The sequence below is a fragment of the Calidris pugnax genome, unplaced genomic scaffold, assembly GCF_001431845.1.
Source record: "Calidris pugnax isolate Ruff unplaced genomic scaffold, ASM143184v1 scaffold20, whole genome shotgun sequence".
In the NCBI taxonomy this organism is placed as follows: domain Eukaryota; kingdom Metazoa; phylum Chordata; class Aves; order Charadriiformes; family Scolopacidae; genus Calidris; species Calidris pugnax.
Window position 1 is genome coordinate 14,533,377 of NW_015094510.1, and position 13,506 is coordinate 14,546,882.

Sequence of the window (13,506 nt, forward strand, 5' to 3'; positions counted from 1 at the left end):
TTTTTTGTTGAAATTAAGATAGCAGTAAGGTGTTGCCTAATCAAGAAATGTTAATGAAAAAGCCTATCCCCTTGTAAAAAAAAAAAAAAAAAAGAGTTGCTAAGGGCTGGTGAATGGGAGATGCTGAATCTGAAAATCCCTTCTTCTCTCTGAGGATACCAAGTGCCAGCATTTGCTTGGGACCAAGGGTAAAGCCCCCCCTTTCACCCTGGTGCTGCTGCCATCTCCCATCCATCGTCTGCTTCATCCCTTATGTCCACTCCTGCCTCTGGGGCAAGGCCATCTCCCTGAGATAGGGAACCCGGAGCAGGGCTGTCTGCAGGCAGGATTACCTGACCCTTTCAGATCTGCACTGTCTGTCCAGCTAAAAATGGCCCTTGCAATTTGCAGACATACGTGCATGCATGCAACACATGCAAAATACATGGTCATCCCTCCTGAGGGAAATGCAGTGGTCATGCTTTCTGCCTGCAGTCTCCTCTCTCTGTTTTACCTCTGCTGGACTCCCAAGTCAAGCAACATAAGGGAAGATCAGCCACCTTTTCAGTGCCAGCCCTCTTGTATGGCAACAGTGGGTCCTATTCTTAGGAAGAGGAGGAGCAGCATAGGGGCCATGGTCTGGTAACTCCTCCTTGGTGGGAAATACAGTGAGGTGACACGTCCTTCATATAACACTTGAGATGTTCTCTTCTGCCAGCACTGGGCAATACTGTAACCAGAGAGAATGGGGCTTGGGATGCTGTTCCTTTCCCATCCTGTATTAAATACATAGGTTAATGAGAGGAACAGGGCAGCCAGATCTGATCAGGAAGGGGATCTGACCTTTAGTAAAGAAACCCAGTGACACATTTGCATTGCAGAATACATAAAAAAACCCCCAAAGTTTATGGGTACATGAGCAAAGGAAGAGGATGATGGGTATTGCACTGAATGGGGAAAATCGTCCTGGGTCAGGCTGCAGGTCCAGACAGCACAGTGTCCCATCTTTGGCAGTGTCTCAGAGTGGCATGTACAGAAATGACCTAGGAAATAATTCTTCATGCTTTCTGCAATCTGTGGTTTCAATAATAATCTGGAAGACATATCCTTAGCAAGCTCACTGTTGTTTTTTTTAAATTCGCTCCTGTTTCAGCTGTATCATACACACATCCTCATTAGCACATGCATTACTGAAAACAAAGATAACACATTTGGCTTCATAGAACATTTTATTTGGAGAGACTTCATATGACATTGAATATTGGTTCTTTATTAAGGCAATTCTGAAGGGTCTGGGGGGGGAGGGAGGGGGAGAGGGAGGGAACTGAGACTGTGTCAACGGGATTGCATTAAGGCAAAATTCCCTCCTTCTGCATTTCACCACAGTAAAATCCATGTAAAGCCCAAAACAGTAAATGACTCAAGCCAAGGAAGAGATTCAGTGCAAATATTATCCCACTGACTATCTGCAGACAGGGCTAGGTCCTCGACTGAGGCAAACCGACAGCGCCTTGTTAGCCGCAAAGCTATGCTGATTTAGCTCCACTGAGGAACCCAGCCTGGGTTCAGGGAAGCATTTTAGTATGTGTTTCATATGCAAGCACACATTTAAATGCTGTCCTGAATCAGGGCCACACAGCCCTTTGAGTGCAAGTCTGTAAAGTTTACTGAGGTTAATTTTTATTCACTACATAAATATGTAATTCTGCGTCCCTTTGGTTCACTTCTTATCTTATTGCTACTAACTGAGTTTCCCCTTAGTTTATTTAACGTGGTTTTCATTTCTATCATGCTTTACAATGTTTTAGGTGTATTATGACATTAAAATGAATTATCCTTTGGAGAGCATTTCTTGCAAAGGTTCCAGAGTTTGTGTGTTCTTGGAGGACCAGGTTACGGTATATTTTTTTCAGTGAGTAGTAATGTACTCTGTAAGTAATGCCACTGATGGCAGAGACATAACCTGCAGGGGAAAGTACTGCTCAGTTCATATACCAGCAACACATAGCAGACTCCAAAGACTTCTCTCTTTCCACAAGAATTTCCTAAGAGGATCCTACTGTTCCAAAAATATAGTCACTAATACTTGCATTGGCTTGGGGAAACCCCTTTTGTTATCCCAGGTGCAAACTGAAGGAAAGTATGGCAGAAATGCTACTAGAAGCATGAAGACATTTTCAGGCAGAAGCAGTATATAACATTTCATAATCCTAGAAGCTGTCTGCACTTCCCAAGACAAAGATCTCCAGCTGACCTCTGACAGGAAACTCTGGTATCCATTAATAAAAGGATATGTTTAGGCCTCATTATTGAAAACTTACTCAGGAATATGAAATAGTTATATCGAGAAAAGTGGAAAATAAGGCAAAGAAATCAAGCACATATTACTGTTCAAACAAAAAATTTCTTGGACACACATGGATACACAACTTTTTTATGATCTGGAACCACGTGTAACATTCATGCCTTAAAAACATGAGCACCCTGCATATTTCCTTGATACGGAGAAGAGCATCCAGTTTGAGGGAATCAAAAGGGTGAACACCAGGCATCAGTACAAGTCTTTTGTGCTTTAAACTTTCTTCATGCCTTTTCCCATAAGGCAAGCAAACACCGTCATGACCATTTTGGGTTTTACTTCAACCAGGTCTTCTGGAAGGGCATAGACTCTTGCTCCAATTTTTCTGGCCATGGAGATGGCATACCTGCATTGCAAGAGGTGGAAAAAGAAAAAAAAGAAAATAAATAAATTAGTGCAGTAGCATTAATTCTCCCTCTGTTGAGAAGTTTTTTACGTGACCAGTACCAGAGTGGGTTTGAAACTTTCTTACTCATTCAACAAAACAAAACTTTTCTATAGGGATGTATGACAGAGGTTCACAAAGAACTGATTTCCAGCAAAAGGTAGAGTGTATTCCCTGGAGGTTAGAGCACTGACTACCTACAGCATGGGAGACTGCAGGTCAAAGTCTGGTATGAAGCGTTTAGTCTCCCGTCCCCTGAAAGATTATCCTAACAAGCAAACAGTCTGGTCTTGCTCCCCCTCAACCTCTGCTGCTCAGTCTTCGCACATAAAACACATTCATGAGGATGGAAAGCAGAAGGCTGATATTTGTGGAGATCAGTTTCGTTGTAAAATCAACATTCAGGAACTTCTGCTTGAGTCATACCCAGAATCTGCAAGCTGACCTTCCCATCTCCCTCCTCAAAATGAATTGTTGCACGGCTACTGTTCTCTCTATTTTTTCATTTAGAAAGCTATAAAATCCCAGGTTCTTCCACTGCAGAGCACATACATTTGTGAAATTCTCCCCAAAATGCAGAGCAGCATGTTTGCGGGGAGTGAGAAAGAAAGGAAGGGGAAAAGAGGAAAACTGAGGGATGAAGAAATCAAGTATTGAGAGAAGTACACGTAGGATTGTAAGGAAAGAAAGAGAACAGGTGGTAGGAAATGGAAAAGGAAAAGAACACTGTGAAAAGTCTTTATAAAAATGATGGCAGCTCTGATTGCCTTATAGTCATCCTTTTCTCTTTTGTAGTTGCCATATAGCAAAGGAGAAGCTAAACTGATGGTCAGACTGGGAGGTGATCTGTATAACTCTGAAAGAAAAGGAAGATGCTCCCAGGATTCTCTCTCTGCTAGGAAATGGTTTGCACTCAGGAAAAAAAAATCAATATCCACAACCATAAAGCCAATTTTTCAGGCATGAATCCTGTCCTCCCCCTTCTCTCTTAAATATGCCTTTGTTCCACCTGCATGTGACTAACGAGGTATCATGACCTCTAATCACTGGTTTCCGTGGCTCAATATTGCTGGCGTTGTTCCCTGATCTCTGAAAGAATTTTAAATTTAATAAGAGAAAATAGGAGCTTGTGAAGCCAAGTGATTTTGATACCTTCAAGGGAATTTTAAAGCAGGAATTATAACATTACACACTTCATTTCCATTGATAGTCTTTTTTACTGCCTAACTCCTAGCCTTCATGCTTCTAACTCTGGAGGTATGTCTCAGTTGAGGTTGTGCCAGATGAGAATGATAGCAGAGCAGTTTCCAAAGACAGAGTCAGGCGAGCTTGAGCAGGTAACACATGTTAAATGTCACTTGGAATGAACGTACTTAGCATTATTTAGTTTCTCCTCATCATTCAGGTCCTCTGTTTTCAAGAGGTCATATTTGATTGATCCTGGTTGAATGGCATCAATGAGATCCAGGACTGGCATGCTGGTGCTGATTTTGCTATCCTGCATAGATGAAAAATACAATTAGATGCAAGAACAGGATGACAGATCTCCCATAAAGCCAGAATCTAGGCTCAAGAGCAATGGACAGCTCAGTCAAATACCATTTAGATCTTCACAAAGGGCTGCTTAGCATCATTTTTCACCTAAGGCAGGCTAAGAACCCTTTCAAGTTTGTTTCTTTTTCCCCCCAATGGATAAAACATCATTAAATCAAAAGACAGGGTGCTGAGCTAGTGAATTTGCTTCCTGTGGGGAGATGACATTGATACAGGTCTACTGATGGGAGGTGTGAGGGGCACCAGCTGTATGAATTCTGAGCTTATTACATGAAGTCTGATGGATCTGTCCTCGGCTAGTGCAAACCACTGATTTACATCCACTGAACGTTCCCCACCCTGGGTAATGTCTCAGATGTGTTAGCAAATGTGTTTTTGCTTAATTCCAGTCATCATTCCTGGCTCCATACTTTGATTTCCTATGTCAAACTGGCATTGAAAGTGCTTCTTGTTATGTTCATATCATGTTTCTGTCACCTTTTCATAATAAAGCCCCTTGAATAAAATCTCTATATCTGAACATGCCTTTAATGAAAAATAATCAAATTATGTAGTCAATTATATCACAATATATTGTGTGCATGTATATGCCTAAATACATCTGTATACAGACAATGCATGTAACATACACACAAACACACTGAGTAAGAGATTCCTAACCAGAGACTGCCAACAAGAAAACGTACCTTGAAACTGGAGATGGTTGAATCCTTCCCAGCTGCAGTCAGTGTTTCATTGACCCAGCTGACAATGATTTCATCATTAACCTTCTCTCCACCACCAATGTCTTCAAGGATATTCAGGGTGTACCTTAAGAGGGAAGGCAGGATTCCTGCATTTGTTCACAGTCTACCATAACCTCAGAACCATCACATACGCATGCAACTTGACTGGGTTCATCCCAACAGTCCTCTTAGACCTGATATTCCCCTGCTTCCCACACACACACAGTATATATGAATAATATTATAACATGGTAATTCATCTATTGTGTCTAATTCACCCCAGTTCCCTAATCACTGTTTGGAGACTGTCAAAAGATTTTGATAGTCAAAATTCCTACAAGGTTCTTCTTAGACAATCTCAGTGTAAATGACTCATTCTCACAGTGTTTAAAAAATAATCCCTGACTTCAAGGCCAGAAGGGAATTGTTATGCTCATGCTAAGACTGACCTTTTGCATAAAGACAAGCCGGGACTATTTTGCTTATATGCCAGTGTACACCTTGGAAAGACATCCCAAATTGGTTGTGAGTAATCACCACATCCCTAGATTAATTATCTGCCTGATAAACATACACCTTGTTTTATAGACTGAATTTAGTCTGTATTCAGTTCTAACCACTGGGTCTCTGTACACCCAGTTATGGAGATCTTAAATGCACACACAGAAACACACAAACACAGACAGAATTGCATTAAAGTGGGAAGAGCCACTGAGCTGCATCCACTTCAGGTAGCAGATTACAGAAGTTTTGCATCAGTTCCTTGTTTCCAGTACATTTTCCCCATTCCCTGATACAGAGACCTTTCAACTTCTTTTTCTCTCTTCCGTGCAATGAACATTTATCCGTGCTCTACAGACAGTGACAATAATAACCTTCTGCATGAGCTGACTGTAATGGCCTTGTCCACGAGACAATGTGCTTCCTGATCACATCTCTAACTAGGAGTGAGCAAAAGGCCACTCTGTCTTTGCATATAAGTGCAAACAGAGGAGTGAGAAAGTGGTAGCCCATAGAGCCTTTTCAGTGATAGCATCAGGAAACTATTACAGTGCAAACTGAGTACACCAAGACACCCCGGAGTTTGTATCTGACTGGTCATACCTTCTCATCAACTGCCAGATTAAGGCCAGTGTGAGCGTACGGTTTCCTTCATTCAGATCTTGCCCAGCAATGCCAACGAGGGAAAATTTGGCTTGATTCTTTCCCAGTTCCACTGCATAGTTGCAGTTTTCAAGCTGTTAATGACAGGGTCAATTAGCGTGATTAAAAAATATTTGAAAAAAGGAAGAAAAGATGCTATTACTTTAAATTCTTTGGATCCCTTAGGCCAGGTCCTCCTGGGCAAACAGCTGTTTGACTACGAGCAGCCAATTCCACCCCAAAAATACCATGGTAAACAGTTAACATAGAAGGAAGTGTTATACTTCATCATCAGGGCCTGAAAAACAGATTACCCTGGAACATATGAATCTATGGCTCACGGGTACCCCCAGCATCACAGCACTGCACTGAGACAAAGGATTAGTGTCCCAGTCAATATTTTAGGTCAGTTAATCACTCTGGTTTAACTGGATGGAATTACTCATCCAGATAGCTGGGAGAAAGGTCTGTATTTAGCAGCAACTCTGTGATCGGTTCTTGAGGCATCTGGTCAAGAATGCTTAACATCACTGTCTTCATTGGATGTGGAGGGCAGTGATCCAGACAGCTGCAATTAAGCTGGTGCCATATGACTCATGGTGAAGATGTACTATAATCAGTGACAAAGACAGTAGCAGAAGTGGTCTGCAAATACAGTTTTTAAATATGGACACAAAAGGTGTCAAGTCTTTTTACTTTACAAATGTTGTTCACCTGTCAGAGCCAGTGAGTCAAATGTATGTTTCTTTTTCAGGATGAAAAATTATTCACTGACTAGACAAAAAAATCATTTAATGTGCTGTACTTGGGACTTGAGAGCAACACCAGTGCTCACACTGCTGTTCGAAACGATACAGACATCCTTCTAAGATAAAGCATTGCTACTGGAGCTATTCCAGCTGTTTGTACCTTCTTCATGTTGCCACCCAGTTTAGGGTATGGTGGTTTGTTCACTCTGTTCCAGTCTACTGGCACTTTGATCTTTTCATAGAGCTGGAAGATAACCAAGGCATCTGACAGGTCACTGAAAACAATAAAAATGATATATCATTGTCCAAAGAATAGAAGAAAGGAACCCAACTGAACTATTAGTAGAGGTAAACTTAGTTTCCTAAATAAAAAACAAAACCCCCAAAACCAACAACAGAATCATATATTATTACAGGGTCACAAAGTTTTTATGTTTTTTTAAACAATTTGCTGGCTTATTTATCGTCTGAAGGAAGTGTAATACCTTCTCTTACCTATATAAGTGATTTACACGTGGATTAACACCCAGGGAGTTCATCCAGTTCCTGAACGTCCTCTCTTCCCTTGTCTCACCTAAAACAACAGAAACATCAATCAACAGGCCTGCAAAACACAACGCCCCAGTAAAATAAATGTCTTGTGATGAAACCATAACTCAGAATTTACAGTGCACTGAACCATAAACAGGAGGAGACACTGGTTGACATGCGAAATAAGAGAGCACAGTGCAGCGTGTAATATTTCTTCATGGCCTATATATTATAGTATTTAGGCAGATTGGCCTTGAAATGCCTTCAAGAACAGCCTGTGCCCTAGAACGAACAGTTTCTCTGCGAGGCTGAGAAAGAAGGACCCGAATCTCAGCAAATGACCTGTACGAGGGTGGTCCTGACCCCAACCCAGAGCAAGCAGACAGCAGGTTTATGCAAGATCTGATTTCTAAATTATATTCTCGATTAAGGGAATGCCAGATCAGCTCTAATTTCAACAAACGAACACGTTCAATAGTCCATACTGGTTCAGACATGCCACAAACATTTTTGTCTTTTAACATGTGCTATCCACAGAGTAGAACCCCAAAGTACCAGAAGCTACATGCAGGTAAAGAGCAGTCTCCCTTTCTCAAGGCTGCCTGTGCTAACGGTGCAGTGAATGTATGTCTGAAAGATATAAGGCTAGGTTATCGTATCATCAACTCAGAGCTGGGGATACCGTGGCACGGGTGGCCAGAAACATTCCTTTATTTGCATTTTCCTTACCTTCAATAGAGCTCCAGTCGATGTCCTGGTTCTCTGGCTTATGCAGGGCCGGGTATTTGTTGAACAAGTTGGCGATGAAGGCCAAGTTCAGCTTTGGGTTTCCCCGCACAACGTCGGTGGCCGTGACGAACTGCCGGCAGCCCAGCCGCTCGGCCTGCTGCAGCATGCACTCCGCTCGCTGGACGTCGTCCTTCTCCTGCGCCGGCAGAAAACGGGGCCATCAGCCTCACCCCACCACATGGCACTGCACGCAAGGCCCACTCGGGGTCTCCGCCTGTGGACCTTGGTGTGGAGCCATCAAAGCATGTCCTTGCCCGATTTATCGCTCTTCCCCTTCCCACTGCGACTAACGGCAGGTCTGTGCTTTCAAATGGGCTTTACTTGCAATCTAGCCATCTCACCCTACTGCTTTTACAGTTACATTCCACATAAAAGGGAACGGTTTGATGAAATTCCCAAATAAATATATATAAATATACTTGTTACGTGCCAGTAGTTTATCAGTGTGGTTCGATGGCTGTTAAAGTTTCAGTGATAATATGTAATGAAAGGCAAAACCGATCATTTAATTCTTTGAAAGCTTTGACTTCTGAAATACAAGATCATGTTGCAATGCTAAAAAGAGTTTACTTGTTCTGGCATTCTGGTGCAACTCTTTGTTGGCCAGCAATGCAAGCAGCAGAGAGAAAATATTGGCATTTGCTCTAAACTTATCTCATCTTACCCTTAATCCTGACATGTCAATAGTAATAGCCGGAATGCCTTCTTCATCTCCCTTGGGGGCAACTTGGTTCAGCAAATGGTAATAAGCCTTTGAGTCCTGTGACAGACAGAGAAATTACAGGGAGGAAAAATTACAGCTTTAGAAAGCTCAGGTTTTGCGTTCCAGTGCTCCCCTGAAAAACGTGCCTGCATGCTTTGCTTTTATTACATCAGTCATTGGGCTACATAATTAAATTAATTAAGCTGGAAGCACTTAGCAATTCCTACTTTATGCTGTATTTGCCAGATCTATTTCTTCCCTAAGCCAATATATATATGCTGCAGAATGTTCAACATAGGAGACAAAATGCTGTTGCACTTACAAAAAGGACAGCAACAATGAAGAGATACTAGAATTGACTAAATCTGAACATTAAATTAGAGATAAGAAAAAGCATACCTTTATAATGTTGTAGAAGTCAGGCTGTTGAGCGTTTAATAAAAGAAAATGCAGAAGGAGAAAGCAGATGTTTAAAGCAGGGTTCAAAGCAACGCTGGAACAGTTATGGAAGAGAAAGCATAGTTTTCAAGCACAAAAGTTAAAACTGATAACAGTATCAGCATTTTTTCAGGCAAAAGGGCAGGAACAAGACAAGGGTTTAACATGTTGTGTCTTTAATCTTTCGTGAAATGCACTGTTGCTTCCATGTGGGGAAAATATTAATCTCACTTCAGAAATAACTTAAAGAACTGAAAATAAAGCTACATGTCTAGGGACTTGACTAACTAACCCAGCTAATACTCTTCAAAATATAAAGCAGATTACCTGAATTATTTTAAATCTTACACATCTATATTACTACCCAACAATAGGTCCAGCCTTTTCTAAACTGAAGCCAGGTCAAGAGGCATTTTAAGGACATTTAGGAAGGAGGAGAGCAATAGGGGCAGGGAACTGAAAACAGAGTGACAGAGACCATATGCCCTGTCCAGAGCCAGAAGCCGTTCCTCTCCTAGGCTTTTGGTGTGGTGGGGCTGGTAGTGATAGCTGGGAGATTGGGAGGAGGAAGAATACTACTGAGCAGAAAGGTAAACCCCACTAACATGATTTCATGTACCCAGCTCCACGTGTTCAGCAGAGGAGTCTCAGCTGCTTGGATTGTTTCAGTGCACAATCCCTGTCTGGAGGACAGGGATTTGGGTGTGGAGCTGCTGTTGTTGGTCAGTGCTTCTCATACCTTGATGTCTGAGCTGAAGTTGTTGACTTTGTTGCATCCTGCATTCTCCAGGTGATAGTTTGCCCACCTCAGCAGCAGTTCCTCTGGAGACAACTTCATCAGATCCTCCAGGCTCTCTCCTTCTCTCAGAAGAGCGATCAAGGCTAAGCAGGGGAAAAAGAAAAAATTAATAATGTTGTGCATCCTTGTAGAGGAGGACATATAACTATTTTCTCTCTTACACATTTTGCTACCCTAGTTTCTAAAAGTGAGTTACCGAATTGTTGCAAAAATTCAAACTGGGTTAGCATGACAGAGGACGTAAACAGAAAAAGGGTCTCATCAATTAAATGAGGACAAGGCCGTTAATTGTGGATCCAGTAGTGGATCATATAGAAATGCAAGACAATTTCAGCATGGTCTAAGAACTACCCGATTTCCTTGCCTCAGATCTTAATGAGAAGATAATGATGCTGAGCACTGGGGCAAGATGGGAATGAAAAAATGGACACAGACTTTCTGCAACTTAGATGAAAAAAAATCTCAGTGACCTTCACACTGAAACTGTATTCGCACAGGTGTTCTGAAGAACTTGCACATGACCTCATGAGCTCATGGGCCAGTAGGGTTAACTCATCTGTCAATTGGAGAAGATACCGTATCTATACAGAAAAATAACATAGTAGTTATGTTCGTAACAGGAGGAAAAGGCAGGAGGGAAGGCTCGTCCCTTGCAGGATGTTCAGCTGATCTCTGGAGCACAAAAGGCTTTAAAACTAGTTTTGAAAAGAACTAATAACATGGAAACTAATTGTTAACGAGATAAAAAGGGAGAGTGTGTCACACTAGTCTGATCTCCTTCCAATATCCTTTGTCATGCCTTGAAAGAAATATGGATTTGCTACATAAAGGAAACAGTGGCGATCTACTCTATCTGGAGTTCTGTAAATAATTTGATACAGGATGCTATGGGGTTAAACTGAACCAGAAGGAGATAACAGAAGCATTTGAATGTAGACAGTGGATTTTATGAAAAGAACAATGTTAACACACTGAGAGAGATAAGGCTGGAAGAAGGATTCTTGTGGAGTTGATCATGGATTGATTTTTGGATTAATGTTTTCATTTTTTGGCATCAATTATCTTGGCACAAATACAAGCAATGTGCTAAAAAATTCATGATGATATTCACTAGGTGGCATAGTCAATACAGAGGACGATCGGGAAATCAGACAGAAAGAATTCGATGACAGTAATAAAAATGGAATGTAATTTAATAGTGCTATGTTCAAAGACATGCACTAGGGAATTAATATGAATAACCACTAGTAGCTAAAAGCTTATATGGACAGAGGATGAGAACAACTTGAGTGTATTAGATGTCTTCTGAGCTACTCTGACCCACCATGTGATATGACCAGGGGGAAACCAAACATGATGTTAGCGCAATCCCATGGTGCATTTCCCACAGAGGTTGGGATGTATTCCTGCCTTGGTACCATGTGCTCATGAGAGCTCATTGGAAATAGTGTCCCATATTCAAAAAAGGGGAATTTCACCTGAAACAGCTGCAGAGAAGGGCTATCAGGGAAAGAGAGAACCTGAAAAGAAATCAAAATGATCTTGGCTTTTCTATCCTGACAAACTGAAGTCTGAGATAAGAAGTGAAGGAGAAGATACCAGAAAGGGAAAACAAGCTATTAAAAGAGGTAAGGCTACCTACAAAGGAATGGGAACTGGGAACTCTAGAAACTGGTGGCTCTGGCAATGAAAGAGATAGAAATGAGGAAGAGATGAAACAATTAAAGTAATACCTGCATTGCAACTGGAGAAAAGAAGCTGGATGAGCAGACTGTGCAGAGGTGCAGGGAATGAAGCAGCAAGATAAGGTGCTGTGTGGACTAAATGTACAAACCCACAGCCTCACACTGAAGCTATTTCATGGAGAATTTTGGCATTGAAGAGACAAATCTGGAGTGCTGTGTCCAGTTTGGGGCTCACCAGTACAAGAGAGATTGACAAACTGCAGTGAGTTTAGTGGAGGGAAACCAAGATGCTTGGGTCAGAGTGCGTGATATATGAAAAGCTGATGAGAAAACTGGATTTGTTTAGCCTGGAAAGAGGTCTGAGAAGGTCTTCAGCAACTACAGATGAGGCAGAGTTGTATCTTCCCAGTATGCACAGCAAAAGGATGAGAAGTTACAGTCAAAAGGTGCAGGAAGGGAAATTCCAACTAAATATACGAAAAAAAAACTTCACATCAAGAGTGGTTGGGGTCTGGAACGGGCTGCCCAGAGAGCACTGGAAAAGGACCTGAGAAACTCATCTAATCTTGAGACTGGTACGGCTGTAAGTGGAGCTGAACCAGAGGACCTCTGGAGGGGACCTCCAGAGGTTCCTTCCAGCCTAAATTATTCTGTGATTATATATATTCTGATTTCACAAAGAGAAGATGTTGGCAATCGAGAGCAAGAAAAGACTAAAGCTTCCTGAGTGCAGTGTAGCATTTCCTTATCCCAGATTTAGTGTCAAACACCAATATACCTGGGTGTAGCCCATCATTCCTGACCCAAGGAACATGAAATTGTCTCTGCACATACAAGCCTACACACAGCCTTGGACTTTGGAGTGCTGGAACTTGGGAAAAGCAAGGGAAATTGGAGCAGTCAAGAAGACAGGCAAGAAGTACTTGAAGAAAAAATTTAATTAAGATTATTTTTCTAAAGAGCTTTATACTAAAGACTGTTCAGTGATAGCAGTAGAGCACTGAAATGAAGAGCCATACATACCTTCATTCCTGCTTATCTCTATGTCAGCAAAGAGTCCAATTTTGATGACTTGCCATAAAAGACCCAAAACCAGGTAAGGTTTCCCTTCTTTTAAGTCTTCAGCTCCAATGTTAACAACATGGCACCCAATGGCTGAAGCAGAGTTCAGGGCCAGGTTCAGATTTTCCTAGGGAAAGAAGAGAACTTCTGAATGATGCAGTAACTGGAGAGCTGAGGTTACAGGAAGGCAGCGCAACCCCCAAAAACTAGGAAAATCCATGAGCAGCTTCACTGTGAATGCATTTATGTACGTGTCTGACCACAGGGAGCAAGGGAACTCAGAATCTCCTGCAATTACAGGTAAATCCTGAGTCCCAACATGAAGACAGAAAGGACCTCTTTGACAAAGGTGAAAGACCAAGCCACAAGGCATTGGAGCTCAGAGCATACGTCTACATTCACAGTGACGCAGAGAGGCTCCATCCTGGTTATCAAAGCCAGGCTCTCCCTATAGCTAATGCATAAGCACATGTTCAAATGCAGCGTGGGGCAAGTTCTCCTCCATTCGGTCTTGGAGTAAGGAGAGAGCTACAAGCTAGTCAAGCAGCAAATATTCCAGGCTTGGCTCTCCTCAAGCACTATGCAAAAGCCCTAACACCTAAGAT

General features: G+C 41.9%; 1 protein-coding gene across 2 annotated transcripts in view; it reads right to left on the reverse strand.

The window, feature by feature from the left end:
* Window positions 1–1,199: 1,199 nt before the first annotated feature.
* Window positions 1,200–13,506, reverse strand: part of LCP1 (lymphocyte cytosolic protein 1 (L-plastin)) — a 50,128-nt gene continuing 37,821 nt past the window's right edge. For both annotated transcript variants that reach the window (XM_014966172.1, XM_014966171.1), the window contains exons 7-16: window positions 12,863–13,028; window positions 10,095–10,237; window positions 8,879–8,974; window positions 8,155–8,350; window positions 7,390–7,468; window positions 7,055–7,169; window positions 6,107–6,240; window positions 4,964–5,087; window positions 4,097–4,221; window positions 1,200–2,684 (exon numbers count right to left, since the gene is read on the reverse strand). In XM_014966172.1, coding sequence (XP_014821658.1) covers window positions 2,552–2,684; window positions 4,097–4,221; window positions 4,964–5,087; window positions 6,107–6,240; window positions 7,055–7,169; window positions 7,390–7,468; window positions 8,155–8,350; window positions 8,879–8,974; window positions 10,095–10,237; window positions 12,863–13,028 — 1,311 coding nt within the window. In that variant the 3' untranslated portion in view covers window positions 1,200–2,551. The remainder of the gene's footprint in view (window positions 2,685–4,096; window positions 4,222–4,963; window positions 5,088–6,106; window positions 6,241–7,054; window positions 7,170–7,389; window positions 7,469–8,154; window positions 8,351–8,878; window positions 8,975–10,094; window positions 10,238–12,862; window positions 13,029–13,506) is intronic.